The sequence below is a fragment of the Porites lutea genome, chromosome 12, assembly GCF_958299795.1.
Source record: "Porites lutea chromosome 12, jaPorLute2.1, whole genome shotgun sequence".
NCBI lineage: Eukaryota > Metazoa > Cnidaria > Anthozoa > Scleractinia > Poritidae > Porites > Porites lutea.
The window spans coordinates 6,098,304-6,114,435 of NC_133212.1; the positions used below are offsets into that span (position 1 = coordinate 6,098,304).

At 37.2% G+C, this 16,132-nt stretch overlaps 2 protein-coding genes across 3 annotated transcripts; both read left to right on the forward strand.

Moving 5' to 3' along the window:
* Positions 1 to 15: 15 nt before the first annotated feature.
* On the forward strand, positions 16 to 2,244 carry LOC140954116 (cyclic GMP-AMP synthase-like receptor). The gene has a single exon (XM_073403522.1). It carries the CDS (start codon positions 301 to 303, stop codon positions 1,597 to 1,599), a length of 1,299 nt encoding a protein of 432 aa, XP_073259623.1. The 5' UTR covers positions 16 to 300; the 3' UTR covers positions 1,600 to 2,244.
* Positions 2,245 to 4,210: 1,966 nt separating this feature from the next.
* On the forward strand, positions 4,211 to 15,414 carry LOC140921439 (ceramide glucosyltransferase-like). Of its 2 annotated transcripts, XM_073371434.1 has the most exons (12): positions 4,211 to 4,341; positions 4,491 to 4,560; positions 4,737 to 4,805; positions 5,093 to 5,195; positions 8,256 to 8,357; positions 9,866 to 9,930; positions 10,131 to 10,178; positions 11,499 to 11,610; positions 12,262 to 12,328; positions 13,182 to 13,268; positions 13,592 to 13,784; positions 15,127 to 15,413. In XM_073371434.1, exons 1-12 carry the CDS (start codon positions 4,217 to 4,219, stop codon positions 15,322 to 15,324), a joined length of 1,239 nt encoding a protein of 412 aa, XP_073227535.1. In that variant the 5' UTR covers positions 4,211 to 4,216; the 3' UTR covers positions 15,325 to 15,413. The 2 variants fall into 2 exon arrangements, with proteins under 2 accessions (XP_073227535.1, XP_073227536.1); XM_073371435.1 differs by lacking the exon at positions 4,737 to 4,805 and having other exon boundaries at positions 15,127 to 15,414.
* Positions 15,415 to 16,132: the final 718 nt, after the last annotated feature.

The window sequence follows — 16,132 nt, forward strand, 5'->3', positions numbered from 1 at the left end:
TCGCAGGCACATAGACTCCATATTGAGAGAGGAATCAGGCTATGTAGATGTATGTACAAGTTTGTTCAACATATTGAAGATGACTTTAAGTTTCTTTCTTAAGGAGAATCTGGCAAGTTAAGAATCAGTTGTGTCTTTGCAGTTTGGCAAATGTGACTTCGATTCACTTCCCTTATCAGCAATGGAGATTGTCAACTTCCGTGTTTGATTACCTCGATGATACCTGGGCAGTCCATTACTGTGGAACGTTTTAATCATACCTGATATGAGGAATCTAGAGTGAATGAAAACTGAAACAGGATGGCTTCCAATATTGAAGACACACTGATGAAACTAGACAGACTTCACAGTGTGGACTACAAAAATGATGAAGTGCGACTGATAAAATCTAAAATAGAGGGAATCGTTCATCAGATTTCAAATAGGATAGGGGAACTGAATCCCATCCTTTCTAACTCTGTTGTCCATTGTGGTAGTTTTTATCACAACAGTAAAATCAATGCACCAGATGAATTTGATTTCCTGTTGGTTTTAAACAAGTTTTCTCACCCAGGTGTGTGCTCTTGTAAGCCATTTGAAGATCCAGAGTACACACATTTGGTTTCTCTAGAGATCGACGACACAAAATTGAATTGGAATCCGCAAAGTGTTTTGGAATCGGATGATGATGCTGCCAATAAACAGACACTATTACAAGCAACAATTGACAGTGAATACCGTGATGCTGTTTGCAGTTGCTTAGCAACAATGTCATTGCCAGATGGCATCTCACTTACCACATCTCAAAAATCTGTAAGAAGGACACTCGAAGGAGGGGAAGAATTTCTGGCCAGCTTTAAGTTCTCTGGACCAGCTCTTACACTGTTACTCAACTGGAAAGGAGTATACTACCCTAACCTTAACATATCCGTTGATGTGACCTACGTAATTGCTATGAGGGGCCTACCATCATTTTGCAATCTTGACAAACGATTACCAAGGGAACATCCGATAGTAAAATCTGGTTTATGTGCTGATGCCAGTCATGAATTGTTGTATTGTCGCATGTTAGATGACACATGGAAGCAAACATGTAGTGTTCTAGAAAATAAGATCATCTGTTTTTGGTTCAAAGAGAGTGATGCAAGCAATGTGTGCTACAGGCTGCTGAAAATAATCCGCAATCTTGTCACACCAGTCGACCAGCTTGGAGATGCATTTTTAAAAACATATGCCTTGAAAACTTTATTTCTTTATGAATGTGAACAATTCCCGGATTCAAAGTTTTGGAGGACAGATGAACTATCAACACATCTTTTAACAATCTTTCAAAAGCTTTTGTCTGCAATTCAAAACAGGTTCCTTCCCAATTATTTTAACAAGAATCAAAATGCTTTGTCCTATCCTTTAGATTCTCGACCTGAAGATGAAAATGAAGAGGGAGAAAACAAATTTATCAGCAGTGTCTATGAAGCCATGTGTAAAACAATAGAAGATATAATAAGTTCACTGGAAAATGGACTAGCTAGTGAACAAGCATTGAAGATTTATTTTGAGCCAGGGCAGAAAATTGTTATTAAAGATCCTGATATACGGGATGCCTTGGAGAAAGAAAATTAATGAAAAATAATGAAAATGGAAATAACTAATTACAGTAATGAAAAATAGCAAAAAATTGCAAAGCTACTGTAAAGAAAGATTAAGTATGCTCTGAATCCTCCCCTACCTTTCGACTCCTAAACAATGTTATTCCACAGGCAGCCCAAACTCTCACTGAGAGGAAGTGTGGTTGATATTTTTCATTCACAGGTTGAATGAGGCAGAAAATTTTGTTTGAGGGAAGTAATATTGCACATGTAGTTACCGATACAGGTGATAAGTGCAGAGCTCCCCCCCCCCCAACCACTGCAGGGCCAAGTTGCCAAACAAAGATACCTTGTTTTAGCCAGAGAGTGGGTGCTGCACTAATATGAAGGACTGTAATGGCTACTGTAGTGCATTAGCTTACTGCATCATTTTGGAACAATGTAGTTTTGATTAGTTGTTTTGATTGTTATCTTGATTCAGTCTAGGTGAAAATAGTTTTGCATATTTGAATATTCATGCCATACATTTTTCTTGTTCATGCAAGTTAATTTGTTAAGTTCATAATTTATCTCAACAAGATGTATCAAAACTACTTTGCATTGAAACAACCAGTTTCCTAGGGTCTATGGTTAATTACTTGCATTACCATCAGCCATTAGGAATGTGGCACATTATAATGATTTGTCACTGAGGAATAATGTATAAGAGGTTTGCAAATTAAAGTTAAAGACTCGAGAAATTTCAACTTCATGTTTTTTTTTTGTTTTGTGTAATCTTATCGTGGTTTCTTACAATATGCATGGCTTATCCATTTTCCAGTTATGAACTAATTAAGTCAGTTTATCTGAGACTTAAATTTTTCATTACTTTTTTTTCCATGATATTTGGATCATCGTAGTGTATTACAGTCATCTCTCTCCAAGACGGACACCTTTGGGACCAGGACCAGCCCTGCTGTCTCTCTTAGAGAGGTGTGTGTCTTATAGAGGGTCGAGGTATCTTGACACCTTTATTTTTTAAGCTGAACCTATTTGCAATGTATACACGTCTGTTTATCTTGTACAAAACCACACAAATTGGAAACATAATTGTAACAGAAAAGTGGAATTTTTTTCTCATTGTGCAATCAAATGTTCATTTCAAACAAACGTTCTTCAAGGTCTAAAAGCATAACAGTATACACTCTGTAAACTGAAGCACAACTATAACACATCAAACATTTGCAATTTACTGTCATGTAGAGCACCTACATTTCAATTTTGAGGTATTTTTGTCCGTTGACAGTTTCAAAAGTGTCCATTGTCCTTCTTAAAGAGGGATCCATCTTCTAGACAGTATAATTTATTACAGTAGAATGACTGAAAAAAGGCAGGGACCAACACCAGGTGTCTGTCTGTGAGAGTTGTCCATCTTAGAGGTTTCCATCCGGGGGGGAGGGGGGGGGTACTCCACATATGAAAGTGGTGAGGATGCTCGTCGTCTCGCTTAGGGGTGTAAATTTTGGATTTTGGTCTCCGTTAGGGTGTTCTGGGCAAAAGGCCATTATATTTAGCCGTGAAGGTCTCGTTTAGGGTTGCACGCCAAAAAATATAAAAATATATATATTGTCTGTGTTTTAACATGGTCTCTTAGGGGTCAAAAAAAGCTTGGGCCACGCCCAGATCGGTCTCCTTTAGGGGTTTAATTCAAAATTTCCAACGAGCATCCCCACCCCTTTCATATGGGGAGTCTCCCCCAGAGGTGTCCACTAAGCTAGAGTTGACTGTATTCATATTTGATATAAGAGTAACAAAGCTAGTGGCTTCAGTGGGGAAGGGGCCTTCTTCTCTTTCTTAACTGAAACTGTGTTAAGCGAATTTTCGGCTGAATCTGTCTTCTTAAGCTCAATTTTTTGGACACAGATGTACAGATGGTCTCAGATTGCTGTCACTGGCGAATAAAATAATGGTATTTATGTAACATGCTAGTATCACAGGAAAAAAATTCGAAAATCCATCAATGTTTTTTTAAATGGTTATTGTGTAATATATCACAATCAAAACCATTAATGGATAAGCCGAATACTTAACATCAATGGTTTTTAAGAAGAAACCATGCATGAATGGTTAATCTTTGAAAACCATTGTGGGTTTTATTTTTAACACATGCATGTTTCTTAAACTTTCCATTATGATTTTATGGCATTTACCACGGTGGATAATACATGAAAAACACTGTGGGTTTTAGTTTTAAAACATGCATGTTTCTTAAATATCTCTCTTTCTAAAATTTCTGGATCCGCCCTTACACCCCTCTTGAAAAGGGCCGGTACTAGTTCACGCCCAGGGCCTCAGTTTGTTTCTTTTTTCTCGGTCATGTCGTGCTTCATGTGCAGATAGAGGGCCATAAATCTTTACTTGCACCGTAAATACTATTTAAAAGCACTTTGTAGACATGGCTTTTAATTTTTGAAGATTGGAAGTCTAGTACAACGGAATTTACAGCTAGAGGGGTCGAAGAAATTGCAAGCCACGTCACCTGAACACGGCAGGCGACTTCAAGAGCTTGAAAAGGGCGGGAAATTCTATCCAATCAATGCGACCAGTCAGACAGAACGAGCCAATCACAAGACTCTGCCCTAGGGCTGGCCGTGTTTCTACAATCATCCAACATGGCTTCCCCTTTCGCTAATGTCGACGAGTTTTATGCGCCTAATGTGTTGGATCTCTTAGCAATGTTCTTTATTTTACTATGGATAGTGTTGGCATTATTTCAGTTAATATCTATAGCTACTGGGTAAGTAGTTTGGCGTTAAGTAGTCGTAAAATGTTTGTTGTTCGCTTTTCATTAATTTCATGGCTTTGCGTTTCTTTATAAGCAACTGATATGCAAACGTGTACTCTGAAATAACAATCTCCTCTATTGTCATTGTTTTCTTTGTTTAGAAAAATTTACCTCCACAAGTCGGTCGCCGTTGCTAACAATAAAGATTTACCGGGAGTTTCAATTTTGAAGGTTAGAGCTTGTTTAAAAATGCATGTTTACGATCGAGCTGCCTAATTTAATCCTAAATTGTGACAATGCTTCCCCTGCAGGGCTTGTTTAATTTGGTATTGTCATATTGTAATTTTGCAAGTTGGTGTTTGAGAACTATTCATCTCATTCAGCTTTCTGCCTTTCTTAATTTTCAGCCTCTAGTTGGGGAAGAACCGAATCTTATAAAAAATCTCCAAACATTTTTTGAACTAAATTACCCTAAGGTAAGAACGTTTTCTCTATATATCGTTATCATTCGCTCATAATTTTTCCCATCCTTGTTAAGTAGCGAAATGAGATAAGGTCACACCTTTCTTTCTTTTTTTCCTGTTCTCCTACATTTTTACGGGAATCTCATTTTTATGCAGTAGAATCGAAATTGTGGTAAACATTTTAGCGTATGCTACGTCAAGCGTGAATGATGCTAAATTCTTTATACAATTTTGAAGTAAGCAATTTGCATTTAAGCTTGAGTTTAAATCCCGATGGACGAATGAATTGTTTTTTTCAGTTTGAAATTCTTTTCTGCGTACAAGATGAACTAGACCCAGCTGTGAAAATTGTCCGTCAGCTGATGGAGGCGTACCCTTTAGTGAATTCAAGGCTGTTCACAGGTGGGTCGTTAGTAATAATTTTATTGCAGAAGACATAACACCTATTGGAGCTAGTAGAATCGGCCACAACCACAAAGTTAACAGAGTTTTAAAACACTCAATTCTTAAAGAATGCATGTGTATATTTTTAAAACTCCCTCGTGTAAATCGGAATTTCATTCATTCTTAAACAAATACTTCAAAATATGCTTGCTAAAAACGAGACGGATATTTAAATGATAGTAGTAAATTATATGCTAGCATATGGAAGAAATTTCTAGCAATATTATTTTATATGTAAAACATTAATTTATCTATTTTAAATCCATGAAAATTACAGCTTTTGTTGCAGAGATATAGTTTTTTTGTTCATCTTTGTGACAGTTTATGAAATATTCACCAGCAATAATTAACTGGGTGCCAATTCTCCAACCTCTTTTTAGCATAAATTTGAACAATGTCGCTGTTGGTTTTATTTTCCACAACAGTTATGTCTGCCGTTGGATTACTTTGTAGATACCTTAGTAACTGCTGATGGTATTAATAAAACCACACAATGACAAAAATATGAAAATAACATTGAATTTTAATTCTAATAACATTTTATTTTTATTTTGATATAAGTAGAGCTTACAAGGAAGGAAATGTATTTTATTTTTATAAATAAGTGGATCAGTTTGTGTGTAGGGATTATCTTTCATGTTGTAACAGATGGTACTAGATTGATACAAATTATGCAAATTTTACTCAGTTCTCAAAAATTACCATTTGAATCATTGCTTACCATGCTTTGTTTGTGTGGTTTACTGTTCCATTTGTAGAAAACTGTCTTTGTAAGTGATGAAAATAGAAACTTTCACATGTTACTACAATGTTTTTTGTATTATTTTGTTCTTCAGCCTGAACTTATTTGGGGCATTTTTTTTCTTGAAAGCAGTACATAGTTACACTCTTTTTCAAATAATACCGTATATCAGTTTTATATATTTTAAATGTCCTTAAGTTTTCTTTTAATGAAATCAGCATAGACTATGCAATAAGCTAATACATCTTGTGTTTCAGTTTTGTCTTTGGTTTGAATTCTATTTTCCTTTGTTCTTTGGTATGGTTATGTAATTATGAAAATGAAGTTGACAAAGAAAAAAGAAAACAAAATTTGAACCAAGGACAAGGAATTGAACCACAACACATCCATGTCTAATGTAGAGTTAACATATTATTGTCATGTATTCTGGAAGGTAATCAGTTGACAAATTAGAGGACAGAAAGTAATAGCAATGAAGTTTGAAACAGCAAGAATTTACTTTTTAAGTGACATGTTCCCTGCTTTCACCCTTGTTGTTGCGTAAACTCCCTAATGAAGCTAATGAATATGTGGCATGCATCCAACTTATGGTTATGAAATCTACTCTTGAATTGAAACACTTTTTTTTCTTGGATACAATCATGCAAGGGTACATGTAGATTATTTTCAATGCACTTTTTTTTTTCCCTTTTTTTTTGGAACCATGAAATTTGGATATCTAACCAGAGGTGGTCTAATTTTAAAATTGCCTTATTTATCTACTCTATATTTACAACCTTGTTTATGTTTAGTATAATTTTTGAAAACCAATCAGGGTTCTTGATTTTAATTAGGCAGCTTTATTTTTGGGCTAGATAACTGATTTTACCATCCTTCACTAAATAATGAGAGGAAGAGCTCTGTAGAGAAGCCAGCCCAAACAGTGAAGTACTTGGTAGTGATTTTCCTCAGCCGCCAGCTAAATTTTAACTGTGTTTATTAATGCAACAACATTCTCATAGTTTAAGTAGGGCAACCATTAGATCTGGACATTTTTCAACTTCTTTATTGATAATGGGACAATGGTTTTTCAATAAGCAATGACAGCAAACAAAAAGTGTTGGCTATTTTGCTCAGAGAAGTTAGCTGCTTTTTTCCTTTCATAAGGTGACTAATAAAAGCCACTTTCAATTTTTTTTTTGGATACTCTCGGTTAGTCTACTGAAACGATCTGCCTGCTTTAAAATTTTATTGAAACCCTTGATATAAATTACAGTAAGTAGTGTAAAAAGTAATTAAAATGTTGTGTGCATAAGGACCGTCAAATGTGTTGCTTGATTTACAATCAAATATAAGGCAGCTTGACAGGAGTGTCAGATTAGTCACGTAAAGCCTTTTTCCCATCTGTGATGTAGCTGAGCCCAGCTGGCTGCTGGGGAATTTCACCAGCTCTAAATGAGCTACATTTGATGTCGCCTGATTCTCAGACATCCGCAGTCGTTTGCTGCCCCTTTGGGAGAGGGAGAGAAGCGAAGGGGCCGAGTGACCTCTGACGTCTGAGAATCAGGCTACTTTTGGCACACATTGCCAGAAAACTAAAAGACATGGGGTAATTTTGAAGGTGCAGTTTAGTCAAAATCCAGCAGAGCTAATAAATAAGCGTGCCTAGCTGTTCCTTAGCAACATACTATTGTGTCTTTTTTCCACTAAAAAGGGCAAAGTAATGCTCAATGGATAGCAATGAGTTATTAAAAGAGGGACACAATTTTGATGATTTCTTCCACACGGAAAGTTGTTCATAATGTAACGTGTGGGGACTTGAGATGGAAAGTTGAAATAAATATGGTATTACCAGTGATATTATTAATAGATAAGTTGTTGATATATTACACATCAGGATACATCAGCATGCAAAGAAAGTGGTGTCTGATAGCCCGGGGCTAGTGGATTTTGCTATCAGGCCAGTGAATTCTGTTCTTAACTTGCCCAACTGGCAAGTGAAGTATGTTGAGGAATTCAACTTACAGAAGAACTGTGAAATCAATTCTGCTCATCAAAAAATTTTGGGCTAGTAAATGCTAGCTTCAGCTTGCCCAATTGGCTAACTGTAAAAATGACTTTCTTTGCACCCTGATAAATTTACATTTATAGAATTTTCCTTGGAGTGTTTCTTATCTAACTGAATAAGTTCTAAGAAACTGGTTGAGAGCTAAAAAAACTGATACACTGTACCACATATATATATGCTTGCTCTTAAATTTTAATGCTATAATCAATTGTTTTTTTTCCTTTGGCAGCTGCTAAGACAATTGGAGTAAATCCAAAGATAAATAACATGAACCAAGGTTACAAAGCAGCAAAATATAACCTTCTGTGGATTTGTGACAGTAATATTAGAGGTAATTTCACTGCGTGAACAAGAATACAATCAAACTGCCCTTATGCAACCCCTCCAAGTGTCAAGACTCAGCAGTTATTTACATTACATTATCAGGAGGTGCTCTCTTACAAGAGTTTGGCCACAAGGAAGAACAGGACCAATTCATCAAAAATAATATTTATTATTGCGGGTCCCTCTTGTCACCTGCAATCCTAATCTCCAGGTCGTTATTACACATGCGTTGCATGTATGTGTTCAGCATTCATTTGGACTCCCACTAAGAATGAATTGAATGCAAAAAACGCAATTTGATCGCGTGTGTTTCGACCTTCTACCCCTCATAGTCTGATCATGTGGGTTTTGACCATCTGTAACGTGAAACTTACACAAAGCACAGTGTTGGAGCAAAAGCGTTTGGACCTTCGATTGTTGTCGCCTGCACTCCTGTAACCTTTGGCTATTACTAGTATTAGTTTTATAGAGAGATTATTGTGAGCAATTTCTGAGTTACAGTACAAGCACTGCATGCCATCAATAAAACTGCCTTGAATATATTGAGTTGTCTAGTACATAAAACAACCTTCAGATATCAAGAAAAAACTCTTGTAATAAAAAAGAAAAGAAAAAGGCATTGAGTTATCAGGGCTTGAGCATTGTTGCATTGTTTGACTTGTGCTGGTAGAGCAACTTGGCATCCATCAATTAGTCCTTTAGGAGGTAAAAAATAAACAACATCGTCAACCCAAAAAAATGTCTCAGTCAGCAACGAGTCATGGTTGCTTGTGGGAGGTTCCAACTGTAGTACTTTGAAGTAAACATTTTGACATTTTAGTGTGGTTGCTCTCAAGGGGTGATTTTCCAATGTGCTGGGGACCTGGTCATTACCATTATCATGGTCAGATTGATGACTGTTAGTTTCACAATGATGTCAAGGCTGCCGCCTAAGAGAATTTTTTGGCAGCCCCAAATAAAAAGTTAGGAGCCTGAGTCACATTTTTAGCAACCAATTGATCGATGAACTGAAATAAGTAAGCAGATGCTCAAAACTCTATTCAGGCATCTCGAAACATGATTCATTCAAGTTTTGAATTTTTAGAAAAGTGCATGTTTGTTTACTTTTATCAGTGGAAATTTTTTGCCGACGGTCGACGAACACATGTTTTCATTTTCGTTTCAAAAGCGCAAAATACGCAGGGAATTCTGTCATTCCTTCATTGGAAGTAAGCATAGAGGCTGCTGCCATTAGAACTATAAGTTTTAGGTGCCCTTACGGACTCCTTGTTTAAAATTTTAGTCGCCTGCCAGCAAATCATAGAGCCTCTGGCAACTGGACACCCATTAGGCTGCAGCCTTGGATATTTGTTATACATGGTGCACATGATATGGAATTTTTTTTTTTTTCTTGCCTTTTTGAATTTCCACTCTCTTAGTCTCTTAATGCCATGATTTTCGGAATGATATTATTCAATGCATTTCCATTCTATACTCCACATCAGTTCCATTAACAATGTGATAATTACTGTTTAGTCCACCAGGGCACTCTGACAGAGTTAGTATCACATATGGGACCAGGTGTCGGAATGGTGCATCAGGTACTAAAATTAATATGAAATATTATTGTATAGTGACTTCATGATTCCTGACAGCCATTCCAGTGTAAACCCAGGCCAAACCAATCATCTCACCTACTTTAGTTACAGTGTATGATCACAAGTTAAAGAAAGATAATTATCAAAACTCACTGTATAAGTTAGTAATGATTTCTTGTCTTTTGTTTTTGTCCTTTGATCAGATCCCTTTTGTTACTAACTGCTTGGATTTTGCTGGTTGTGTAGATAAGGTGAGATACAAAAGAATATTCATGAACTCAGATTGTGGAACTCTTTTAATGTATATGCTACAGATCAAATTTGATTTCAGGTTAATTTTGATTTAACCTAGATTGATTCTCAATTTCCCTTGTCTCCTACTGCTTAAAGACAAAAGAAATTAAGAGTCAAACTAGGTTAAAAGAACAGGGTTCGCACCACCTCAGGGTTCAGGGTTCACACACACCTTGAAAGTCCTTGAATTTTAAAATACAAATTCAAGCCCTTACTTGAAAGTGCTTGAAAATTGTAGTCGGTGCTGGAAAGTCCTTGAATTTCAATCCTAACTTTATAATTTAAATAGAACTCCAAAGGAAAAAGAGCAAACACAGAAATACCCTGGGGATAAAATTACTCATGTTCTGAAAGAACTAAAAAAGACATAGACTCAAGGCGCTTTTTGCACTGAATGGTCAATGGTGTCCTTGAAAAATGGGAAATGTGTCCTTGAAAGTCCTTGAAAAGTCGTTGAATTTTTTGCTCAAAAAAGGGTTCAAACCCGAAAGATTTTAACCTGAAATAAGATTAATTTTGACCTCTGGGCTGTTGCTAAAATTTCAAGTTGCTGGGTACATCCAATTAGTAGGCAGGGAATTGAACAGCTAGGAAGTCCCTTTGGTTTTATTTTTCTTTTGTTCCCTGTGAAAGTAGCCGGGGATTATACTCATAGTTGCTAGGAGAAATGCCCGGCCCTGGCCCTAAGTGACAGCGAGGCTGTGACCTGTAATATATGATGTAGTTATTATTATTATTTTTTTATCTCAAGTAATTTTTATTATTTCTTCTTTTGTTTCAACTTCCATAGCATACATCACCATAGCCAATAACAAAAGAACAAACAAATATTACCTGAGATAAAATAATAACTACAACATATACTGTCATCTGATTCTCAACTAATACTGGCCATAAATTAAAATACAGTTGCTATGAGTGACATAGAACAAGATATTAATTAGGAGTCTTCACAGCCAATAGTTATCATCACGGCTTAACTGACAGACGGCCAATAACATCACAACGTAATTGACCAATCAGATCAATAACCAGAGTATAATACCATGAACTGACGTGATACAACTCACTTTGACTCTGAAGATGACTATCGCATAGGTTGTCAAAACATCAGTCACTGTCAACAACAACAGTTCCGTTCAGGACTACGTTCACCCAGACAATCAAACTCAACCTACTTTTGAAATGACTCCTGGGTTCAAACCTTTCACAATAGAACAAGATGCAGGTTTATCAAGACTGCCATGATAATAATCCTAATGAACAACTCTCAACAGGTATATTTTGGAACCCAGCATGCATTTGTCTACCTGCTTGCTTACAGCCTGGGAACTCTGTGTGCTAATGGAATGTCAAGCCTGTACAGTAAACCACTTCTAGATGAATTAGGTACATGCTTTGATAACTTATTAACCCTTTAAACCCCAGTATCCATATACAAATTCTCCAAACTGATCTCTATACATTTCCTTAAAGAATAAGTAGAGAGAATTTGATAATAGATCAAGGCATTTTCTCTTGTGTGATTATTTTATTAATTCTCATAACTTATCTCTTAACAGTGTATGGATATTGTTTGGAGAAATTTGATCTTGGTAACTATTGGGACTTAAGGGTTAAGAACAGAAACTAGAGCTTAATGTGTGCTACTAGTATCAATAATTATGTGAGGGTCAGAAGTTGATGTGACTCTTTACCTGTAATAAATGCATGCACTTGCTGTTCAAAAAAGAAGAAAATTTAAAAAAAAAAGATACTGCATGAGGTGTAGCCAAGTGGAGTATGAAGATTTTCAAGTTCATCTCGCTACAGCCAATAGGGAGCTTAAGCAATGACGACAACGACAGCAGGAAGAACGGCAATAAACTAACAGGTTTAGATTGGCAAAATAACATTTTTGCACGTGCATCACACTTTTTTGTACATTTCTTTGCGTGAACCTTGTTGATGTACTTATCTTTGGTTCCACATTCATTACAAAAGACTACTAGTAAATTGGTTAACATCATTGATTTTTTTCTCTGCGTATTTTGCATACAGGTGGTCTGGAGGTATTTTCTTGCTACATTGCAGAAGATTATTTCATATCTAAAGCTATATTCAATAGGTTAGTTCACTATGCTGTTTGTCCAAACTAGTCGCCAATGAATAATAGCTTAACAGACTTCTAAAGAATTGCGATAATCTAGAGGCTATTTCTATTTACAGGGCACATTCATAAAAATGGAAGAGATTAATAAAACAATTTTACAAGACTTAAACTTGATGCAAAAACATATTGATGTTTTACCAACCCAACATCACAATAACAGAACATAAGCAGTGATTTTGTTACAAATAGTTATGGTGAATCCTGAGACTCATCTTGTGAAAATCATGAGTCCCAGTCCAGAACCAATGAGTCCCAGTTAAAAAATAAAGAATCTGGGATTGAAAATACTTGGGCCTTTATGTAATCAGATAGTTAGTCTGGAGACAGACTCCAAAAGTCTGTATTACAGTACACTGAAATTAAAATATAGTTCTTCTATTTTAATGCACAACAGAGGCTAAAAGAAATATGCATCCTTAAACAACAGTCGTAATAAATGCCACAGAAATTACGCAAACAGGCCGGATATGTCTACAAATACACAATTTCAAATCAATACATTGATCTTTTGCGTCCTATGGGAGGCATGCCATGAATTATTTGGGGATTTTTATGCGTCAGGGATGCAGGACGCAGAGCTAACAAAATCACTGCACAAGCAGTAACAGCTTTTGGTTTCCATGGCAACTGTATCTTCAAAGAAGAGAGCTGTAGGGAATCTTCATTTAAAAAATTTTTGAGTCGTTTATTTTACCAAAGCGTTTTTTTTTTCCAGGTATCTTAATTTGTATTGTTTAAAATAGTGAAAATTAAGTCCCACAAAGATGAGTGACAATAACGTATTTGATCATCACATTAATTCTCACAGGGGAATGAAAGTAATTCTTAGCTGTGATCCAGCCATGCAGAATCCAAGTCATTACTCTCTTCTAAGATACCAACAAAGAATGGTCAGGTAGGTTTATACGTAGACTAGTAAATATTATATAGTTCCTGTATTGCGTTTTCCCAGGCCTTCTCGGTCAATTCACTTCGGTGACATATCCAAGGCAAACTGTCAGGAAACAGAATGCGCATGTGTGAGTTGCTTTTTGAAAATGTCATCGTTTCTGGAGCTCTTCAAGATCTTGCACAAGATTTTGTATTTTCATTACAAGAAGAGAAATTTCCTATCTCCAAGTAGCGGTGTAATATTCTACTGATCATATAAATGAAAGCTCCCTTGGTATTTCATTCGTGTCTTTATAGTAAATGTCTGTATAACGGCTTCTATTGCAGATGGACCAGGTTACGTCTTACCATGGAACCCTTTCCGGCCATATTTGAACCTCTAACTGAGAGTGTTGTAATTGGTTTGCTCGCCAGCTGGGCTATGTCCTATTTATGGGAGTTCAGTGCTGCTCTTATGTTCATTAAACACATCTTGGTGTGGTTTGTCTTGGATTTTATCTTACTCAGATGTATTCAGGGGGTGAGTGAGTTTTCTTTGTTAGTCATCAGTGCTCGAAATTAACTTTTGGGTCTGGTCTTCCGCAGGACCAGTAGGATAAAATTTTCTGGTCCATTAGCAAAACTACCGATCACTTTTATCATTTTCAGTTTTTTTCGTTCCAATCCACTCAGTTCAACATACTTTGGCTCACGTTTTAATTCACCAAAGGAAAACAGATACGAACCTTCGAAACGAAATTACAAAAGCCCCCATCTTGTATCCCACAGGGGATTTTGTTTCAAGTAGAACCCGGACTTATTCGGCAAGAGAATGCCTAGCACTTTTTTGCCTGTTCGTTGTTGAAACGTTTGCCTTTGGCAATTCTTCGTTTGTTTCAAGGCTTTTACCACTTTTTGGTACGATACCAAAAAAAATTTCATGTATTTCTCAGAGTGATACCTCTACTCGTCCAGAGGACTAGTGGGAAAGAAAACTTTTCGTTGTGAGATTTTTTTACTTGTTTTTAACGAGTGGACGACCGTGAAGTTAGAGCACTCAGTGTCATGTTAATGAAGAGCTGGAAGAGAGGTTATTTTGATGACGCACCTCAACCGGAAGTTTTGCTTTTTCCCTTTTGATATGCTTTGACTCTACCAATTTGTTTTGCTAACGGTTTTAACTGTTATGGAGACAGTTTGCCCAAAAATTTGAGCAAAACTATTGCCCAAGTTGTGAAAGTCCATTTCCCTTTGACGTGCGCGATGAAGATGTTATGATATTGCTAGGCATGATAAATTTTTGGGCGACTTGACTAAAGATTTCGGGCGAAATGACTCTCGGGCGACTGGACCGCAAACCTATCAGGGTAACGGTTCGAAAAAACTTGAATTCCAGCTTGTCCTTTGGGCAAGTAACTCTCACATTTTACTTTCCAAGGGCCACTTCTTGCTCGTCTTAGTTTATGTTTTTGTTAGAGGATGACTTTCCTGGGGCAAGTGAGCTTTAAAGATTACTTGCGCAGCAACGAGAAAATCTACTTGTCCCCGACTACTGGACGAAAATTTTTCCGAGTCCTGCTCGCTACGTTCGAGTTCGCTATCTACGTATTCGTGTCGCTGCCTATTGGCAAAGTCCAAAACTTACTCCCTCGGAGGGGCAAGCTTAAAAGAACGATAAACATATTAAAAGATTTTTTTTTTCTAGAGCGATTAAGGGAATATTTTCAGTGGTTCACAGAAAGTAATATGTGGCGAATTTGTTGTGAACTAGGACGTAGCGAATGCGACAAGCAGCGAAACGGGTTGTCCTGCTTATTGAATACCCTCCATGTCAGCTAGGGTTTTAAAAGAAGAATGACTGCTTATTGGTTTTCCCTTTTTAGCCCAACAACCCTTTGCCACCTATTTGGAAGCTCTTTTTAGCATGGCTTTTCCGGGAGTTCTCCTGGATAGTGTTCTTTCTCCAGGCAGCGTGTGGCCGTGAAATTGAGTGGCGAACGTCTCATTTTGTCCTTAAGCTTGGTGGTAAAGCTGAGAGGCTGCAAGAGAAGTCCCAAGATCTGAATAATCACTGCTGCTGATGTCATCTCAGCACCATAGGCAGTAATTCAGTCTCGCCGGGCAACGTGGGAGATGAGAGGGTTACGTGTACTGCACAACAGAAGCACCCCACCCCACCATGGTGGGGAGATGGGCTCAAATCGACCACGAGTCAATATAAAGGCACACAAGCTAACTAGAGTGGTTTTCGTTTGAGTGTCGTAAAACCAAAACCAAAGTGATTACTCTGGCCAATCACATAGGACACAGACAATACATTGAACCAATCAAAACTCGAAGTAATTACATGTGGCTGACGCAAAGCGCGGGAAAATGCATGCGAGCGCGTCACAATTGGCTTTGGTTTTACTTCTGATTGGATAAAAAGGTGGCGCGAATCTTTTAAGCCAATCGCATCGTGTAGAAAGTGCAAGACCAATTACTTTTCGACACTCAAGTGAAAACCGCTCTAATGAAAAAGGGGCTTGTGTTCAACAAGATAAGTTGAAATTTTGAGATTTCAAGCTATTTCCTATACTTGACCGCTTATTCAATAGTTAACTCCTGAGTTAACTAATTTTGTTCGCTTTTGTGACATGTGATGGAGCGTGTTATGTACTAGACTGTGATTTTCCTCTGGGATAGTAGAGCAAGCAAAAGAACTAAATTAGCGCGCATGAAAATCACGAGATAGATCGCCACGTGTAAAGAGGATGGAAATAAGTGACTACAGGCCAAGCCAGGGCGTTTGACTCTAGTCTTTCTTCCTTTCGCGTGTCGCCTTTTCACGCAGGTGGCCATATTCACGCGCGCTTTCGTGTGTCGCTCAGTTTGCACTGTGTGACTGTT

Coding starts and splice junctions, on each gene's coding strand:
- LOC140954116 (XM_073403522.1), top strand. CDS start 301: ATGGCTTCCAATATTGAAGACACACTGATGAAACTAGACAGACTTCAC.
- LOC140921439 (XM_073371434.1), top strand. CDS start 4,217: ATGGCTTCCCCTTTCGCTAATGTCGACGAGTTTTATGCGCCTAATGTG. Junction 5,196..8,255: donor GAATTCAAGGCTGTTCACAG/GTGGGTCGTTAG, acceptor TTCCTTTGGCAG/CTGCTAAGACAATTGGAGTA. Junction 8,358..9,865: donor TTGTGACAGTAATATTAGAG/GTAATTTCACTG, acceptor ATTACTGTTTAG/TCCACCAGGGCACTCTGACA.